At 46.3% G+C, this 20,781-nt stretch overlaps 1 protein-coding gene across 5 annotated transcripts in view; it reads left to right on the top strand.

Moving 5' to 3' along the window:
* Window positions 1–20,781, top strand: part of mprip (myosin phosphatase Rho interacting protein) — a 441,123-nt gene that overhangs the window by 200,596 nt on the left and 219,746 nt on the right. For all 5 annotated transcript variants that reach the window (XM_072558240.1, XM_072558238.1, XM_072558239.1 and 2 more), the window contains exon 5: window positions 121–205. In XM_072558240.1, the coding sequence (XP_072414341.1) occupies window positions 121–205 (85 nt within the window). The remainder of the gene's footprint in view (window positions 1–120; window positions 206–20,781) is intronic.

The following is a 20,781-nucleotide window of genomic DNA, read 5'->3' as shown; positions in this document are numbered from 1 at the left end:
ATCAAATGTTTGTCTTATATCTTGGGTTTTTTAAAGAAAATCTTTGTGTTTAATATGATAGTGATTATTTTTACATTGCACAATCCCTCAAGCTGCTAAGCAAATGTTTTAATTTTCCAGATGGCTTGAACAACTGACGGTATATCCCAGAACCAATAAGCAAAATCAGAAGAAGAAAAGGAAAGTGGAACCTACAACTGCGCAGGTAGTGTGTGCAAATGAAGCTTTGCAAAACTGAGCTATGCAAGAATTTCCAACCGTGAAGTGACAAATTTTCTTTATTGGAACAGAGCCACAGTTTATTCAGTGACGGTATGGAGGATGAAAAGTGTTTGCATTGTTGATGATAAAGTTTGTTTGTGTGCTTAAATAATATTTAAATTGGGATATATGTACTTACTTTGGCTTGAATTCTGTAGTAAAGAGAAGGATGATTCTGTTGATGTCCACCAATATTTAGAAGTACTTTGGTCAATAATGTCTGGCACCTGCACATTATCAAAAATGAGTTAAGTTTCTGCCCAATCTGCATATTGCATCTCTACCGCCCAAGGGATCTGTATTCAAACAAATGGAGGGTATGAAATTACTGGGGATTTTTTGTGTTCATTTGCAGGTTTTGTGCGGTGTCAGCAGGCTATCATTTATTTCTCATCCTTAGTTGCCCTTGTGGGTGTGAGGAACTGCAGCCATAAACTGCTGCAGTCTGTTTGTTGTAGGTAGACCAACAGTGGTATCCGGGATTAATTTCCAGGATTTTGATCCAGCAGCACTGCAGTAACAGCAGTATACTTCCAGACAGTAAGTGGAAGTTGAAGTTGCAATGTACTTGCTGTCTTTATTCAAGTAGATGCCAGCAGTTGAGAGTTTGGAAGGTGCTGTTTAAGGAACATTACTGAAATTCATTGGTGCATGTTGTGGGTAGTGCATTAGTGGTGGAGCTGATTTGTTTGTAGATGTTGTACCATTCAAGTGGGATGCTGACTCGTTCTGTGATCCTGCGCTGTCGGGCACTCCCTCTCTCTCTCTCTCTCTCTCTCTGTCTCTCTGTCTGTCTCTCTCTCTCCCTCTCTCTCTCCCTCTCTCTCTCCCTCTCTCTCTCCCCCTCTCTCTCCCCCTCTCTCTCTCTCTCTCTGGCATCTCTGTGTGGCTTTCGGTCTCGCTCTCGCTATCTCTTGCCCTCGCTCAGGCTCTCACACTCCTCTCCATGTCGACCTCTCCCTCGCCCTCGCGCTCTCTCTATCCCTGTCTCCCTCGCTCTGGCTCTCCTCTCGCCCTCTTGTCGCCCTCCTTTTTTCCCCCCGCCCCGGATCTCTCTCTCTCGCACCTCTGTCTGTCTCTCCCGCACCTTTGTCTCCCTCTCTCTCTCTCTCTGACCTCTGACCTCTCTCGATCTCTCTCTCTGATCTCTCTCTCTCTCTCTCTCTGATCTCTCTCTCTCTCTGATCTCTCTCTCTCTCTCTCTCTGATCTCTCTCTCTCTCTCTCTCTCTCTCTCTCTCTCTGACCTCTCTCTCTCTGATCTCTCTCTCTCTCTGATCTCTCTCTCTGTGATCTCTCTCTCTCTCTCTGACCTCTCTCTCTCTGACCTCTCTCTCTCTGACCTCTCTCTCTCTCTCTCTCTCTCTCTCTCTCTCTCTCTCTCTGATCTCTCTCTCTCTCTCTCTCTCTGATCTCTCTCTCTCTCTCTCTCTCTGATCTCTCTCTCTCTCTCTCTCTCTCTCTCTCTCTCTCTCTCTCTCTCTGATCTCTCTCTCTCTCACCTCTCTCTCTCTCTGATCTCTCTCTCTCTCGGACCTCTGTATGTGTGTCTGTCTCTCCCTCCCTCCCTCTCTCTCTGACCTGTCTGTCTGTCTCTCTCTCTCTCTCTCTCGGACTCTCTCGGACCTCTCTCTCTCGGACCTCTGTCTCTCTCTCTCTCTCGGACTCTCTCTCTCTCTCTCTCTCTCGGACCTCTGTCTCTCTCTCTCTCGGACCTCTGTCTCTCTCTCTCTCTCTCGGACTCTCTCTCTCTCGGACCTCTCTCTCTCGGACCTCTGTCTCTCTCTCTCTCTCTCGGACCTCTGTCTCTTTTTCTATCTCTCTCTCTCTCTTTCTCTCTGATGTCTCTCTGATCTCTCTCTCTCTGAGATCTATCTCTCTCGCTCGGACCTCTCTCTCTCTGTCTCTCGCTCGCTCGGACCTCTCTCTCTCTCTCGCTCAGACCTCTCTCTCGCTCGGACCCCCCACCCCCTCTCTCTCTTCTCTCTATTCTCGCGCTCTCTCTCTTTTCGCTTTCGCTCTCTCTCGCGCACGCGCTCGTGCTCTCTTCTCGCTTGGACCTCTCTATCTGCCTGAGACAATTTGGAAAATGAAGGGGGTGATGGATTCTCAGGAGAACCATTGCGCAAACAGCCATGTTTCTGTTAATGAACCTGGCTGTAAAGTAATGAGATATAGTTCAGGTTCCAAGTGATCGATTGAGTTAGGGGACTCTTTATTCTGAGTTACAGACGTTTCTGTGGCTAGCAGCGAAGAATCAGAATAGTGTGTTGCTTCCCTTGTGCCAGGATCAAGGATGTCTCCGAGAGAGTGTAGGAGAAAGTGAGGACTGCAGATGCTGGAGATCAGGGCAGAAAATGTGTTGCTGGAAAAGTGCAGCAGGTCTCATTCAGGAAGAAGGGCTCATGCCCGAAACGTCGATTCTCTTGCTCCTTGGATGCTGCCTGACCTGCGCTTTTTCAGAGAGTGTAGAATGTTTTCAAGGGGAGTACAGCCAGCAGGAGGTCATTGTCCACATTGGAACCAACGGCATGCGAAAGGAAAAGGTTGAGAATCTGAAGGGAGATTAGAGAGTTCGTAAGAAATTTAAAAAGACAGTCCTCGACAGTAGTAATATCTGGATTACACTCTGTGCTGTGAGCTAGTGAGGGCAGGAACAGGAGTTTAGAGCAGATGAATGCCTGATTAAGGAGTTGGTGTATGGGAGAAGAATTCACGTTTTTGGATCATTTGGAAACTCTTTTGGGGTAGAAGTGACTTGTACAAGAAGGACTGATTGCACTTAAATTGGAAGGGACTAATATACTGGCAGGAAGACTTGCTAGTGCTGCTCGGAAGGATTTAAACTGTTAAGGTGGAGGGAGTTGGGTGGCCCTTGGATGGACATGGCTCAGGGATGGGCAGGACTGGCAGCTTAATGTTCCAGGATACAAATGCTACAGGAAGGACAGCAAGGGAGGCAAGAGAGGATTGGGAATGGCATTTTTGATAGGGGATAGCATTACAGCTGTACTGAGGGGGGGATATTCCTGGAAATACATCCTGGGAAGTTATTTGAGTGGAACTGTGAAACAAGAAAGGGATGATCACCTTATTGGGATTGTATTATAGACCCCCTAATAGTCAGAAGGAAATTGAGAAACAAGCTTGTAAGGAGTTCTCTGATATCTCTAAGAGTAATAGATTTCCAAACATAGAGTGGGACTGCAATAGAGTTAGGGGTTTAGATGGAGAGGAATTTAAGTGTGTACAAGAAAATTTTCTGATTCAGTATGTGGATGTTCCTACTGGAGAAGGTGCAAAATTTGACCTACTCTTGGAAGATAAGACAGGGCAGGTGACTGAGGTGTCAGCGGGGGAGCACTTTGGGGCCAGCGACCATAATTCTGTTAGTTTTAAAATAGTGATGTAAAAGGATAGACCAGATCTAAAAGTTGAATTTCTAAATTGGAGGAAGGCCAATTTTGATGGTATTAGACAAGAACTTTCGAAAGCTGATTGGGGGCAGATGTTCGCAGGTAAAGGGACAGCTAGAAAATGGGAAGCTTTCAGAGATAAAATAGTGAGTCCAGAGTAAGTATATTCCTCTTCGGGAGAAAGGAAAGGCCGGTAGGTATAGGGAATGCTGGATGACTAAAGAAATTGAGGTTAAGAAATAGAAGGAAGCATATGTCTGGTGTAGACAGGATAGATCGAGTGAATCCTTAGAGTGTAAAGGCAGTAGGGATGTAACTTAAGAGCGAAATCGGGAGGGCAAAAATGGGACATGAGAGCGCTTTGGCAAATAGGGTTAAGGAGAATTCAAAGGGTTTTTACAAATACATTAAGGACAGAAGGGGAACTAGGGAGAGAATAGGGCTTTTCAAAAATCAGCAAGGCAGACTTTGTGTGGAGCCACAGGAATTGGGGGAGATACTAAACGAGCATTTTGCATCAGTGTTTACTGTGGAAAAAGACATGGAAGATATAGAATGTCGGAAAGTAGATGGTGGTATCTTGAAAAACCTCCATATTACAGAGGAGGTAGTGCTGGATGCCTTAACTCATCAAAGTGGATAAACCCCCCAGGACCTGATCAGGTACCCTAGAACTCTGTGGGAAGCTAGGGAAGTGATTGCTGGGCCTATTACTGAGATATTTGTATCATCAACAGTCATAGATGAGATGCCAAAAGACTGGAGGTTCGCTAACGTGGTGCCACTGTTTAAGAAAGGTGGTAAGGACAGGCCAGGGAACTATAGGGCAGTGAGCCTTACATCGGTGGTGAACATGTTGTTGGAGGGAATCCTGAGGGACAGGATGTACATATGTTTGGAAAGGCAAGGACAGATTAGGGATAGTCAACATGGCTTTATGTGTGGGAAATCATGCCTCACAAAGAGGATTGATGAGGGCAGAGTGGTTGACATGATCTGTGTGGACTTCAGTAAGGCATCCGACAAGGTTTCCCATGGGAGACTGGTTGGCAAGGTTAGATCTCATGGAATACAGGATGAAGTAGCCATTCGGATACAGAACTGGCTCAAAGGTAGAAGACAGAGGGTTGTGGTAGAGAGTTGTTTTTCAGACTGGAGGCCTGTGACCAGTGGAGTACCACAGGGATCAGTCCTGGGTCCACTACTTTCCAAACCATTTATATAAATGATTTGGATGTGAGTGTAAGAGGTATAGTTAATAAGTTTGCAGATGACACCAAAATTGGAGGTGGAGTGGACTGCGAAGAGGGTTATCTCCGATTACAACAGGATCTGGACCAGATGGACCAATGGGCTGAGAAGTGGCAGATGGAGTTTAATTCAGATAAACGCGAGGTGCACCATTTTGGAAAAACAAATCTTAGCAAGACTTAGACACATAATGTTCAGGTCCTAGGGAGTGTTGCTGAACAAAGAGACCATGGAGTGCAAGTTCATAGCTCCTTGAAAGTGGAGTTGCAGTTAGATAGGATAGTGAAGAAGGTGTTTGGTATGCTTTCCTATCTTGGTCAGAGTATTGAGTACAAGAGTTGGGAGGTCATGTTGCAGCTGTACAGGACGTTGCTTAGGCCACTGTTGGAATATTGCATGCAGTTCTGGTCTCCTTCCTATTGGAAAGATGTTGTGAAACTTGAAAAGGTTCAGAAAAGATTTACAAGGATGTTGCCAGGGTTGGAGGATCTGAGCTATAGGGAGAGGTTGAATAGGCTGGGGCTGTTTTCCCTGGAGTGTCGGATGCTGAGGGGTGACCTTATAGAGGTTTCTAAAATAAATAGACAATACCTGTCTTCTCTGGGGCGGAGGAGTCTGGAACGAAATGGCATAAGTTTAGGGTGAGAGGGGAAAGAGATAAGAGACCTGAGGGGCAACTTTTTCGCTTAGTGGATGGTACGTGTATGTAATGAGTTGCCAGATGAAGTGATGGAAGCTCGTACAATTGCAGCATTTAAATGGGTATATGAATAGGAAGCGTTTGGAGGAATATGGGCCGGTTGCTGGCAGGTGGGACGAGATTGAGTTGGGATATCTGGTCAGCATGACGGGTTTGACCAAAGGGTCTGTTTCCATGCTGTACGTCTCTGTGACTCTGAGAGAAGCACAGAGGCACCAAATTTATTGGCAGAACAATGAAAACCTCGTACAAATGACATGAGTGGAGTGTTGACAGGCTGAATAACCAGCCTCTGCAGGTGATCAAAAGTGTCAAGACAGTGTGAGTAAAGTGTCAACAGCGAAATAGCACCTATTGTCATTTATGATCTGATTAATATTTTGCAATTATCTGTCTCAATTAACAATAACATGGTGCTGAGACAGGCCACATGGTTGGAATAACATAAGCAGAAGGGTTGAATGCTGAGCATCTAACCAAAGTCACGAGTAATCCAAAACTGTACGAACTAATTAAGATAGAGAGATCACAACAAATTATCAAGGTTTTGGTGTCAAAAACGGGACAGTAAGGAAGACTTTACAAATATAGAACAATATGATGGGGTTACATGTAACGTGTCATGTACTCAAGGTGATGGTTGAGGCTGCCTTCATGGAATTCTTGGAATTTTCATCCATTTTCTGTCAACTTTATAATAAAGGTTCTCCTTCTGAGGAACAAAGTCCTGATTTAATGTTTCTCAGGTCATACTTTGAGTCTATGGAAATAAGAAATCCGTGACAGTAATCCAATCACTTTCGATCACTGTTTGTTGCCAATATATTGTTTCTGCTGACTGCTACATTTGTCTATTTCAAAAGAAATCTATTAAAGAGCAATTGAACAGTGCATCCCATATTATTAAAGATAAAATTGAAAATAAAATGTGTGTATGAGGTAACTTACAAGTCAGAAGTTGGCAATTTCAATCTATCTGCCACCCTAATATGGCTCTGAGTAATAAGGACTTGCTATGACTGTTGCTACAGACCATAAGACATAGAAAGCAGAAATTAGGCCATTCATAGCATGGCTGATCAGTTTCTCAACCCTGTTCTTCTGTTTTCTTCCCGTAATCTGTGATCCCCTTGTTACTCGAGAACCTATACAACTCAGTTTTGAATATACTCAATGACTTGGCCTCCACAGCCTTCTGTCGCAGTGAATTCCATAGATTCACCACACTCTGGCTGGAGAAGTTTCTCCCTATTTCTGTCCGAAAAGATCTTCCCTTTACTCTAAGGCTCTGTCCTCTGATCCTACTCTCTCCTACCAATGGAAACATCATCTTCTCAACAGCTACTCTATTCAGGCTTTCAGTATTCTGTATGTTTCAATTACATTCCCCTCTCATCCTTCCTTCTAAACTCCATTGAGTATAGTCCCAGAGTCGTCAAAAGTTTCTCTGTGTTAAGCTCTTCGTTCCTGGGACTACTCTAGTGAACCTCGTCAGAATATGCTGCAGGGCCAGTACATCCACCTTGAGATATGGGACCCAAAACTGCACCCAACACTCCAAATGTGGTCTGACCAGAGCCTTACAGGGCATTAGGAGTACATGCCTGCTTTTTTAATGAAGTCCTCTCAAAATAAATGCCATTGTTGTATTTGCCTTCCTAACTATTGACTCAACCTGCAAGTTTCCCTTGAGAGATTCCTGGACTAGAACTCCCAAGTCTCTTTGCACTTCAAAAGTCTGAATTTTCTCCCCATTTAGATAATAGTCTGTGCCTCTCTTCTTCCTTTGAAAGTGCATGACATCACACTTTCCCACATTGTACTCTATCTTTCACTTCTTTGCCCAATTTCCTAACCTGTCCAAATCCTTCTGCAGCCTCCCCGCCTCCTCGATGCTACTTGTCCCTCTACCTATGTTTGTATCGTCTGCAAGCTTCACCAGAATGCCCTCAGTTTCTTCAATTTAGATCATTAATGTGTAAAGTGGAAAGGTATGGTCCCAACACTGACCCTTGCGGAACACCACTTGCCATCCTGAGAAGGGCCCATTTATCCCCACTCTCTGCTTTCTGTCAGCTGGCCAAGCTTCTATCCATGCTAGCACCTTGTTTCTCAGGCCATGGGCCCTTATCTTACTCAGTAGCGTCCTGGGCGGCAGCTTGTCAAAGGCCTTTTTGAATTCTAGGTAGGTAACATCCATTGGCTCTCATTGGTCTAACCTGTTGTTATTTCCTCAAAGAATTCTAGCCGATATGTCAGGCATGACCACCCCTTGATGAAACCATGCCGACTTTGCCTTATTTTACCATACACTTCCAAGTATTCAGAAATCTCATCCTTCACAATGGATTCCACGATTTCCTTAGATTTCCTTAGATTACTTACAGTGTGGAAACAGGCCCTTCGGCCCAACAAGTCCACACCGCCCCGCCGAAGCGTAACCCACCCATACCCCTACATGTACATCTACATCTACATCTACCCCTTACCTGACACTACGGGCAATTTAGCATGGCCAATTCACCTGACCTGCACATCTTTGGACTGTGGGAGGAAACCGGAGCACCCGGAGGAAACCCACGCAGACACAGGGAGAACGTGCAAACTCCACACAGTCAGTCGCCTGAGGCGGGAATTGAACCCGGATCTCCGGCGCTGTGAGGCAGCAGTGCTAACCACTGTGCCACCGTGCCGCCCACGATCTTACGCATGAACGAGGTTGGGCTGTAATTTTCCATCTTTTGCCTTGCTCCCTTTTAAAACAGGGGTGTCACATTAACGATTTTTCAGTCCTCTGATTCTAGTGATTCCTGAAAGATCACCACTGACTCATCCACTATCTCTTCAGCATGTCCCTTAGAACTCTGGGGTGTGGTCCATCTGGTTCAGGTGATTCATTCTCCTTCAGGCCATTGTTTTCTAGCACCTACTCCTTAATGATGACCACCATACTCAGCTCTGCCTCCTCATCCCAAAAATTCAAGAGAATATTATTTGTGCCTTCCACTGTGAAGACTGACACCAAGTAATTGTTCAGTTCCTCAGCCATTTCTTTGTTCCCCATTACTATCTCTCCAGATTCATTTTCCAATGGCCCAATGTCCAATTTTACCCCTCTTTTGCCCTTTTACATCTAAAGAAACAGTTATAGTCTTCCCTTTGTTACTGGCTAGCTTACCTTCATATTTAATCTTCTCCCTCATTTTTTTTCTTGCCTTATTGTTTTTGAAAATTCCCAATCTTCTGGTTTATCACTGTCCTTTGCCACATTATATGATTTCTCTTATGTTTTTATGCTATCCCTGACTTCCCTAAGTCAGCCATGATTGCCTCATCCTCCCTGTACCATGCTGCTTTTTCCTCTGGATGAATCTCTGTTGTGCTCCTGAATTACTTCCAGCTGCTCCTACCAATGCTGTTCCACTCATTTCTGCTAGGCTCCTCTCCCAGACAATTCTACCCAGCTCCTCCCTTATGCCTCTGCAGTTGCCTTTTATTCAGCCGTAATACCGTTATCTCTGATTCTATCTTCTTCCTCTCAAATTGCAGAGTAAATCAGTCATATAATGATCACTGCCTCCTCATGGTTCCTTCACCTTAAGCTCCCTTATCTAGTCTGTCTCATTACAAAACATTAAATCTAGTATTACCGGTTACCTAGTGGGCTCCTCCACAAGCTACTCCAAAAAGCCATCTCGTAAACATTCCTTAAATTATTTTTCTTGCAAACCACTACCAGCTTGATTTTTCTCGTCCACCTGTGTATTGAAATCTCCCACGATCATTGTAACTTTGCCTTTCCTATACACCTTTTCTATCTCCTGGTGTATCTTGCACCTCAGATCCTGATTACTGTTTGGAGGCCTATACATAACCACAACTGTGGTTTTTTTTAACCTTTTGTGGTTCCTCAGTTTTACCCACACAGATTCTACACCGTCTAATCGTACTTTGTTTCTTACTATTGACTTAATTTCATTTCTTACTAATAAGGCAACCCCACCCCCTCTCCCCACCTGCCTGTCTTTTTGATAAGACTTATTCTTGAATATTCAGCTCCCAATCCTGATCCCCTTGCAGCCACATCTGTGATGCCCACCACATCATACTTGCCAATTTCAATCTACGAGACAAGCACATTCAATTTTATTCTTTTTTACTGCATGCTTTAAGATGGAACAGATTCAGGTTGTAAGTTTGCTTGCTGAGATGAAAGGTTTATTTCAGATGCTAGGTAACATCATCTGTGAGTCTCCGGTGAAGTGCTGGTGTTCTGTTCCACTTGCTATTTGTGTGTCTTGATCTGTTAAGGTGGATGGTATCATTTCCGCTTCTTTTTCTCAGAGATTGATTTGGACTCCAATTATCAATGTGTTTATTGACTGCATTCTGGTTTGAATGCCAGGCCTCACGGAATTTGTGTGTCTCTGTTTAGCCTGTCCTAGGATGCATGTGTTCTCTGTCAATGATATCCTGCTTTGTATGTAAGGATTCTAGTGATAGTGGGTCATGTCTTTTGGTGGCTAGTTGGTGTTTGTTTATCCTGGTCGCTAGTTTTCTGCCTGCCTGTCTGATGTAGTGTTTGTGGCAGTCCTTGCAGGGTATCTTACAAATGATATTCATTTTGCTGGCTGTTGGTGTGGTCTTTTAGGTTCACAAGTAGTTGTTTCAGTGTGTTGGTAGTTTTGTGAGCTACCATGATGCCAAGAGGTCAGCTTACTCTGGTAGTCATCTCCAAGATGTAACATGGCTTGGGTTTCTAGCATGTTGTCTACTTGTTTGGGTTTGTTCTTAAAGAATTGGTGGACTGTGTTTCATGGGTACCTGTTGTTCTTGAATGAATATGCTGTATAAATATTTTTCTGCTGCTCGTAGTTCCTGTGTGTTGCAGTATGTTCTGGCCCATTTAATGTCCTGATGCAGCTCCATTTGTGGGTATTGGAATGATTGCTTCCGCACTTAAGTATCTGGTCTGTGTATGTTGCATTCCTGTAGACGCTGGTCTGCAATTCTCCATTAACTGTTTGTTCCACTGTGCCATCTAGGAAGGGGAATCTTGTTGTTCTCCTCCTGTTTTGTGAAATTTATGCCAGTAAGGATGATGTTGATAATGTAGGTTTCCTCTAATTTGTTTTGTTTTGTGATGACAAAGGTGTCACCCACATAGCGGACCCAAAGTTTGGGTTGGATCGTGGGGAGAGCTGTTTGTTAGAGTCTCTGCATTAGTGCTTCTGCTAAGAAACCTGATATTGGTGATCCCATGGGTGTTCCATTGATTTTTTTTTTTTTGCAGGTCTTGTCATTGAAGGTGAAGTGGATAGTGAGGCATAGGTCTACTAGTTTGAGGATGTTGTCCTTGTTGATGAAGTTGGTGCTGTCTTGTGTTTGTGTCTTTGATTCGTCTGGTGATGCGGTCAGTGTTTCTTTGGCCAGGCTGGTCTTAATTAGTGTGAATAGGACTGCGATGTCAAAGGAGACTCTTATTTTGTCCTCTTCTATCTTGGTGTCTTTGACATTCAGGAATTTCTGGGTGGAGTGGATGCAGTGGCATGAGTCTTCTACTCGGTATTTCAGTTTTTGGTGGAATTCCTTTGCTAATCTGCATGTTGGTGTGCCGGGGAGTGAGACTATGGGTTTGGCGGGGGGGGGGGGGGGGGGCGGGTTTGCCTGCTTTGTGTACCTTTAGGCAATCTGTAGAAGTGAGGTGTGCTGAATCGATCAGATTTCATTTTTTTCTGAGATGGGGCGGCATGGTGGCTTAGTGGTTAACACTACTGCCTCACAGCACCAGGGTTCCAGGTTCAATTCCAGCCTTGGGTGACTGTGTGGAGTTTGCACATTCTCCCAGTATCTGCGTGGGTTTCCTCTGGGCGCTCTGGTTTCCTCCCACAAGATGTGCAGATCAGGTGAATTGGCCATGCTAAATTGCCCATAGTGTTACGTGCATTAGTCAGAGGTAAATGGGTCTGGATGGGTTACTCTTCAGAGGGTCGCTGTGGACTGGTTGGGCCGAAGGCCTGTTCCACACTGTAGGGAGTCTAATCTAATTTTTAGTTGGCAGCACGGTAGCACAGTGGTTAGCACTGCTGCATCACAGCGCCAGAGATCCGGGTTCAATTCCCGCCTCAGGCGACTAACTGTATGAAGTTTGCACATTGTCCCCGTGTCTGCGTGGGTTTCCTCCAGGTGTTCTGGTTTCATCCCACAGTCCAAAAATGTGCAGGTTAGGTGAATTTGCCAGGCTAAATTGCCCGTAGTGTTAGGGGCAGGGGTAAATGTAGGGGTCTGGATGGGTGCACTTCGGCAGGTCGATGTGGACTTGTTAGGCCGAAGGGTCTGTTTCCATGTTGTAAGTAATCTAATCTAAATCTAATCTAAATGATTTGTTAATTTAGCCTGATTTATGAAGCTTCTTGAATGTAGATGTGATACAGTTTTCTATGTGTGAAGTTTCGTCTGTCACCACGAATTTCATCTGTCTACTGCTGTGATACTCCTCTTGATCAAAAATGCAACTCCCTCTCCCCTCTTTTGTCCATCTCTGTCCTGCCTAAAACACCTGTACCCTAGCACATTAAGCTGCCAGTCTTGCCCCTGCCTTGTAATGGCTTTAGTATCCCACTCCCATGTACCTATCCGTGCCCTGAGTCATCGGCCTTACCTGATAGCCATCTTGCTGTGAATTGGAATGTGTTTTAATCAAACAGGCATCCCTCGTTCCTTGTTGTGTTCCAGCCTGACCTGTCTCTTCAATTCGCTGCTTCTGATTACTGTATTTTCGTCCAGTCTTGCAGATGCCTTCCTGTTGTTGAGGATCCTACCCTGAACCATCTCGTTTAAACCCTCCCTTGTAGCACTAGCAAATCTGCCCACCTATTGGTACCCCTCCAGTTCATGTATAACCTGTGTCTCTGGAACCTCTGTCCCAGTGAAGATCGCAATGATTCAAGCTTCTTAATCCATGCATCAAATCTTTAGCCACTCATTCATCTGCCTTTCCTCCTTCACTAGCACGTGGCGCTGGAAGTAATGCAGAGATTGCCATTGTCGAGGTCCTAGTTTAACTTTTTGTCCTAGCTGTCTGTAATCAGTTTGCAGAACCTCGTTCCTGTTTAGTGGTCATAGATTCACTGCAGTGTAGAAACAGGCCGGTAGCTCAACAAGTCCACTCTGACCCTCCGAAGAGTAAGCCACCCAGACCATTTCCCCTACCCTATCACTGTACATTTCCCCTGACTAATGCACCTAATTAACATATCCTTGAACACTATGAGCAATTTAGCATGGCCATTTCACCTAACCTGCACATGGTTTCCTCCCACAGTCTAAACAGAGTACCTGAAGGAAAGCCATGCAGACACTGGGAGAATGTGCACACTCCACACAGACAGTCGCCCAAGGCTGGAATCGAACCAGGGTCCCTGGTGTTGTGAGGCAGCAATGCCAATCACTGGACCACTGTGCTGTGTCTACCTATGTCATTTGTGAAGTATGCACAATAACTTCTGGCTGTTCCCCCTCCCCCTTGAGAACGCTTTGCAGCCACACTGAACATGCTGGACCCTAGCATCCAGGAGGCAACACACCCTCCTGGATCCTGTTTGCGACAACGGAATCTCCTGTCCATCTCCCTAACTATAGAATTTCCTATCACTACGGTCCTGTGTACCTCTACCCTTTCCAGTCATAGTGACCTAGCTACTGCTGCTTTCCACTGAATGGTCATCATTGTACTTGTTTTCAAGGGGAATGGTCACAGGGGATTCCTGCAGTTTCTGCCTACTACTTTTGCCTTTCCTGATGGTCACCCAACTATTCTCTGCCCTATACTTGAGGTGTGACTACTTCACTAAAACTCTTATCTATGATACGTTCAGCATCTCAGACGATTGAGTGCATTCATTTCCACCTCCCAGCTCCCTGGCAATTTTCCAGGAGCTGCAGCTCGGTGCCCTTCCCACAAGTGTAGTCATCAGGGACAATGGGAGTCTCCCTGATTATGCCTGAGGAGCATGCAACTGTAGTAACTTTTTTTTTATTTCAAAAATATACTTTATTCATAAAATGATTTGATGGTCTGTACATTTGATCATGCCATACATATGTCCATATTTACAAACACAGATTCAAATTTATCCTTGTCCTTTACAATCCTGTGTATTTTTCAATCTTGTACATATACATATATTTGGCTGAGGCATCAGCAGAGCCCAAAAAAACGTACGCATGGGCCCCCTGTTCTTCTTTCGGCAGGCTGATCTTACACGGTGGTCTTTCCCCACCGCGCCTTGGTGGCAGCTGCCCCAAGCTTCAGCGCGTCCCTCAGCACGTAGTCTTGGACCTTGGAATGTGCCAGTCTGCAACACTCGGTCGGGGTCAACTCCTTCAGCTGGAAGATCAACAGGTTTCGGACCGCCCAGAGAGCGTCCTTCACCGAGTTGATGATCCTCCAGGCGCAGTTAATGTTCGTCTCGGTGTGAGTCCCGGGGAACAGGCCGTAGAGCACGGAGTCCCGCGTCACGGCGCTGCTCGGGACGAACCTCGACAAGCACCACTGCATTCTTCTCCAGACTTCCTCTGCGGAGGCACATTCCAGAAGAGGTGTGTGACAGTCTCGTCCCCCCCGCAGTCACTTCGAGGGCAGCGTGCGGTGCGGCAGAGAGTCCGGGCGTGCATAAAGGATCTCACAGGCAGAGCCCTTCTCACCACCAGCCAAGCCACGTCTTGGTGGTTGTTGGAAAGTTCTGGCGATGAGGCATTCTGCCAAATGGCTTTGACAGTCTGCTCAGGGAACCGCTCGACAGGATCCGCCCTCTCCTTTTCCCGAAGGGTCTCAAGGATGCTACGTGCTGACCACTTCCTGATGGACTTGTGGTCAAAGGTGTTTTTCCTCATAAATTTCTCCACGAAGGACAGGTGATACGGAACGGTCCAAATACTCTGAGCGTTCCGCGGCAGCGAGGCCAGGCCCATCCTTCGCAACACCGGGGACAGGTAGAACCTCCGTACGTAGTGACACTTGGTGTTTGCGTACCGGGGATCCATGCACAGCTTGATGCAGCCACACACAAAGGTGGCCATCAGGGTGAGGGTGGCATTGGGCGTGTTTTTTCCCCCATTGCACCGGTCTTTGTACATAGAGTCTCTTCGGACCCGGTCCATCTTTGATCTCCAAATGAATTGGAAGATGGCCCGGGTGACTGCGGCGGCACAGGTCCTGGGGATAGGCCAGACCTGTGCCACATATAGCAATACTGAGAGTACCTCACACCTGATGACCAGGTTTTTTCCCGCGATGGAGAGCGACCGTTGCCCCCATCTGCCTAGTTTCTGTCTCATCTTCCTGATCCGCTCCTCCCAGGTCTTGGCGCACGCCCCAGCCCCCCCGAACCAAATACCCAGCACCTTCAGGTGGTCAGTCCTGACGGTGAAGGGGATAGAGGATTGGTCGGCCCAGTTCCCGAAGAGCATGGCCTCGCTCTTTCCTCGGTTGACCTTGGCCCCCGAGGCCCGTTCGAACTGGTCACAGATGCCCACGAGTCTGTGCACAGACAGCGGATCCGAGCAGAAAACAGCGATGTCATCCATGTACAGGGAGGCCTTAACCTGCAGGCCCCCGCTGCCAGGAATAGTCACCCCTCTCAGGCTCGCATCCTTCCTGATGGATTCGGCAAATGGCTCTATGCAACACACAAACAAGGCAGGAGAGAGAGGGCATCCCTGCCTGACTCCAGATCTTACAGGGAAGCTATCTGATTCCCACCCATTGATTGAGACTGCACTGACAATGTTGGTGTAGAGCAGTCTGATCCAATTTCCGATTCCCTCCCCAAAGCCCATTTTGGAGAGGACATCCCTCATATATGTATGCGATATCCTGTCAAAGGCTTTCTCCTGGTCCAGGCTGATGAGGCAGGTGTCCACCCCTCTGTCCTGCACGTAGGCGATCGTATCCCTGAGGAGTGCGAGACTCTCCGAGATCTTCCTGCCCGGTACAGCACAGGTTTGGTCCGGGTGGATCACCGATCCCAGAACAGACCTGACCCGGTTGGCGATGACCTTTGACAAGATTTTGTAGTCTGCATTTAACAGTGAGATCGGTCTCCAATTTCTAATTTCCTCCCTCTCCCCCTTCCGCTTGTAGACGAGGGTGATGATGCCTTTCCTCATGGATTCACTCATGGTACCTGCCCGAAGCATACTGACATACACCTCCAGCAGGTCCTGGCCGATCAAGTCCCAAAGAGCGGAATAAACCTCGACCGGTAAGCCGTCGCTTCCGGGAGTTTTATTCTTTTCGAAGAACTCGAGGGCCTTGGTCAGTTCATCCAGAGATAGCGGCTGGTCCAGCCTCTCTCGTGTTCCGTCATCTAGGACCTCCGTGATAGAGGACAGGAACGGCTGGGAGGCCGCGCTGTCGGTTGGCTTTGAGTCATACAGGCTGGCGTAGAAGGATTTGCTGATCCTCATGACGTCAGCCTGAGATGACGTTACCGAGCCATCTTCTTTCTTCAGGCTGCTGAGCACGGAGCTCTCTTTGTGCACCTTCTGGAAGAAGAAACGTGAGCACGTCTCGTCTTGCTCCACCGAGCGGACCCTGGACCGGAAGATTATCCTGGAGGCCTCCGAGGCAAAGAGCGAGGCTTGCTGGCCCTTCACCTCCTTGAGGTCCTCCGTGACATCGACCCCCATCGTCTGCAGCAGGAGCAGGTTCTGCATACTTTCCTGGAGCTGGGACAGTTTTCCCCGCCTCTCTCTCGTCTCCTGGACACCTTTGAGGATAAAGAACCTCTTGATGTTCCCTTTTACCGTTTCCCACCAGTCCGCTGGAGACTCAAAGAGGGGCTTCACGGTTCTCCAACCTGCGTAATCCCTCTTGAGCTCTTCGATGTTTCCCGGGGTCAACAGCTTAGTGTTCAGTTTCCACGTTCCCTTGCCCGCCCGCTGTTCGTCCTGAAGGTGACAGTCGGCCAGCAGGAGGCAGTGGTCAGAGAAGAACACCGGCTTGACGTCGGTGGATCTGACCGAGAGCGTTCGGGACACAAACAGGTAATTATCCTTGAGCGGATAGACCCGTCTGCCCGTGACCAGGTGTATCTATGCTGCGCTCCATCTGCAGGGGTGCTGAAGACGTCGTGCAGCTTGGCGTCTTTGACTGTTTCCATCAGGGCCCTGGACATAGCGTCTGGTTTACTGTCCCCCCCCGCCGGATCGTCCATCTGCATCAATGATGCAGTTGAAGTCTCCGGCCAGAATGACCGGCCTGGACGTAGCCAGCAGCAGTGGAAGCTGTTGCAGGACGGCCAACCGTTCACTCTTACCCACTGGGGCGTACACGTTGATTAGTCTCACGGGAGCGTTTCTGTATTTAACATCCGCGACGAGGAGGCGCCCGCCCACCACCTCCTTAACCTCGGAGATGGTGAAGTTGCCTCCCCGCAACAGGATACCCAGGCCGGAGGCACGGCTATCGTTGCCCCCCGACCACACTGACGGCCCGTGGGCCCACAAGCTCGACCATCTCCTGTAACTGCCATCTCAACTGCTCTAAGACTAAGGAGATTACCTGTACTTTTAAGTACTCTTTGCTACCAGGCCCCTGACAATCCCCTCTTCAGTACAGGTGATTGCTTCCAGGCTCTAATATATGCGCCAAAGTGATGCCTCTCCATCTCATTTGCCCTCTGCTAAATGTGTCACTTATGTGGCAGTCTCATCCAAATTTTACCTCTCTCCGAAGGGGAGGAAGTTACTAATTATTTAATAGAATTCTAGCTTCAGGTAAAAACTAAATGGAGCAATGTTAGTCCTGAAGATTTTTAGTCGATCTGTTATGTTCCACTGTTTGTGTATACGAAGTGTTTGATTTTTAACGTAAGGGCAGTAATTTTACAAAATGGAAGCTCACCTTGGTCAAGTTAAATCTGTAGACTGTATTGTCTTGGAATTGTGACTCTGTGTTCTAAATGGCATTTAAGAAAAGCTGCTAACTGCAAAGAGTTGAGCTCTGGGTTTCAGAGCTTTCTTACTTGGCTGGAGTCACCTGAAGCTGAAAGCTACATGAATAGAATGCTCAGAGAATTGGATGCGTCACACGTTAAGGGGTTGAGGTAAAAGGGCAATGATGACTGCCAGGCAGTCCAAGAGAAATGAGTAGGTATTCGGAGTTCCCTGCGGTCATGGTCGCAAATTATTTCCTTGTTTTGGATGCTGGTGATGGTACTAGTTCCTCAAGATAGTGCATTCGCTGTCCAGTCTCTGGCACCATATGGCTCAGCTATGTCGATGGGAGAAAAAAAGAATGGAGGCACAATAGTGATGGGGGCGGGGGGGGGGGGGGGGGGGGGGGTGAGGGGTTATAGAGTCAGTCATATAGCATAGAAACAGACCCTTTTGTCCAACTCTTCAACGCTGACCAAGTTTTCCCAAACTAAACTAAACAATGCATTTGGCTCATATCCCTCTAAATCTATCTTATTCAAGTGCCAATCCAAATGTCTTTTGAATGTTGTAGTTGTATCTACCACTTCCTCTGGTGGTTCATTCCATGTACGGACCACCCTCTGTGTGGAAACGTTTGCCACTTGGGTCCCTTTTTAAATCTTTTCCCTGTCCCCTTAAAAATATGCCCTCTCGTTTTGAACTCCCCTCCCCTTGAGAAAAGACCTTTGCTATTCACCGTATCTATGCCCCTCATGATTTTATAAACCTCTAAGGTCACCCCTCAACTACCTGTGCTCCCATTAAAAAATGTCTCTGCCTATCCAGCCTCTCCATGTAACTTAAATCCACCTGTCTCAATAACATCCTTATAAGTCTTTTCTGCACCCTCTTAAATTTAATAATAATCTTCCTATGGCAGGGCAACCAAAACTGAACACAGCACTCAACATGGCCTCACCGACATCCTGTACAACTGCAATGTAACATCCCAGCTTCTATACTGAGTGGTCTCAGCAATGAAGGCAAGCATGCGAAACACCTTCTTTACCACCCTGTCTATCTGTTGTGCAATTTTCAAAGAACTATGTGCCTGAATTCCCCCCTCAACAAGACTTCTCAGGATCCTACCATTAAATATGTAAGTCCTACCTTTGTTCATCTCAGCAAAATGCAACACCTTGCATTTATCCAAATTGAACTCCACCTTTCACTCCTCAGCCCATTGACCCAATTGATCAACATCCCATTTATAATCTTGGATAATCTTCTTCACTGTCCACTATACCATCAACTTTGGTATACTCTGTAAACTTATTAACCACAGTCTCTAAATTCTCATCCTAATTGTTCATATTAATGGCAACCAATATTGGAGCCTGCATTACACCACTCGTCGCAGGTCTCAAGTCTGAAAATCAACCCTCCACCACTGTCTTCTATCATCAAGCCAATTTTGAGTCCACTTGGCAAGCTCTCCCTGATTTTCATCTGATCTAACTTTACTAACAAGCCTACCATGCAGAACCTTGTCAAATGCTTTACTAAAGTCCATGTAGGCAACCTCTACAACTCTGCCCTCAGCTATCTTCTTAGTTATATCCTCAAAAAAATCTCTTTTCAAGTTTGAGACAGGATTTCGCATGCATAAAACTGTGCTGACTATTCCTGATCAGTGCTTGCCACTCCAAATGCGTGCCAATCTTGTCTGAGTCCCCTCCAGCAACTTAGCCACCACTGATGTCTGACCGACCGGTCTTTAGTTCCCAGGCTTTTCCTTGCAGGTTTTCTAAAATAAAGGCAAAACATTAGTCGCCCTCCAGTCTTCCATATGGGGACCCCTCGATTTCTTCTCCAGCTTCACACGATGTCCTGGGATACACTTGATCAGCTTCTGCGCATTTGTCCAGCAAGTGTTTCTTTGGCCATAGATGCGATTCTGGGGTGGTATGTTATTTCCCTCGGCCAGGGTCAAAGATGTTACGTAGCATTTGTATGATGTTGTTCAAGTGGAAATGTGAAAAGCCAGAAGCCTCTATCCACATTGGTATCCATGATTTGGTAGAGAGAAAGACTTAAAATCTGAGCTTGGGGAACTGCCTAGAATTTTACCTCTCTCCGAAGGGTAGGAAGTTACTAATTACTTAATAGAATTCTAGCTTCAGGTAAAAACTAAATGGAGTGATGCAGGACCTTAAATGTAGTTGTCTCTGGATTACGCTCAATGCAATGTCAAAGGAAGTACAGACTGAAGGATAAGTAAGGCAGATTACCTAGTGTCTGGAGAGATGATGCAGGAGGGATTCTTTTCTATTTCTGGGACTCTGGACTTGACTTTGGGAGAGGTGACACCTGTGTAAGATGGATGGGTTACCCCTGAATAGAGTTGCTTAGAGGGTGTTTTGTTAGTGACAGAATTTTAAATTAGTAGAGGTGTGGGAACCAGCAGAGTACATTAGAGAGGAGTACCAGGTTGTACAACGTAATTCCAGATAGTAGAACAGAAAGTCAATTTGTTAAATTGAAGTAGGGAAAGGGAATCCTAAACTCCATGTCAGGATTATTGTGTGTGTGTGTGAGAATTTATGGAGTATAGTGAACAGGATTGGGTAGTTAGAGGCATAGATTGCCATGTGAAAATATATTAACCAATACAACAACCCTTCCTCCTTTTCTGAACACCTTGTACTCAGGAATATTTAATAGCCAGACTTGCCCTCCCATATGTGAAGGAAATGAGGTGGGCCAAGGATGTAAAGTGTCAGTGGATGATGGAAAGACAATGGACAATCTTGAGTAAGACTAATTCAGTGGAGATGTGCCAACTGCAATGGAGCAAGAACAAAGCTAAGCCAGAGACTGGAGCAAAATGTTAGTGGGAAAATCTTTCGGGGAGTGCTGGGCTACTTTTAAGGTAGTTCAGGTATATTCCCTAAAAACTAAAGGTAGGACAATAGATCTAGAGCTCTTTGGATGGTAAAGGAGATAGAAATAAAAGTAAAGAAGAAAGTGTGCAATGTGTGCAATATTATTGACCAGTGGGCATGGACTACTTGAGTCTGAAAAGTCACATAATGCTGAAGGTTGTGCATCTCCCCTTGTGGTCTTCTGATGGGGAGCAGTTGGTTGTTGAAGCAGCTGAAATTGTTGTGCCTGTGGAATTTCTGTGCAGATGTCTTGGAGTTATGATTGACCTGCAGCCCACTCAGTTTCC

This window comes from Chiloscyllium punctatum, chromosome 39 (genome assembly GCF_047496795.1).
Source record: "Chiloscyllium punctatum isolate Juve2018m chromosome 39, sChiPun1.3, whole genome shotgun sequence".
Classification (NCBI taxonomy): Eukaryota; Metazoa; Chordata; class Chondrichthyes; order Orectolobiformes; family Hemiscylliidae; genus Chiloscyllium; species Chiloscyllium punctatum.
Note: the sequence above shows the minus strand (reverse complement) of the source record. Positions and strands in the feature narration are given on the sequence as shown.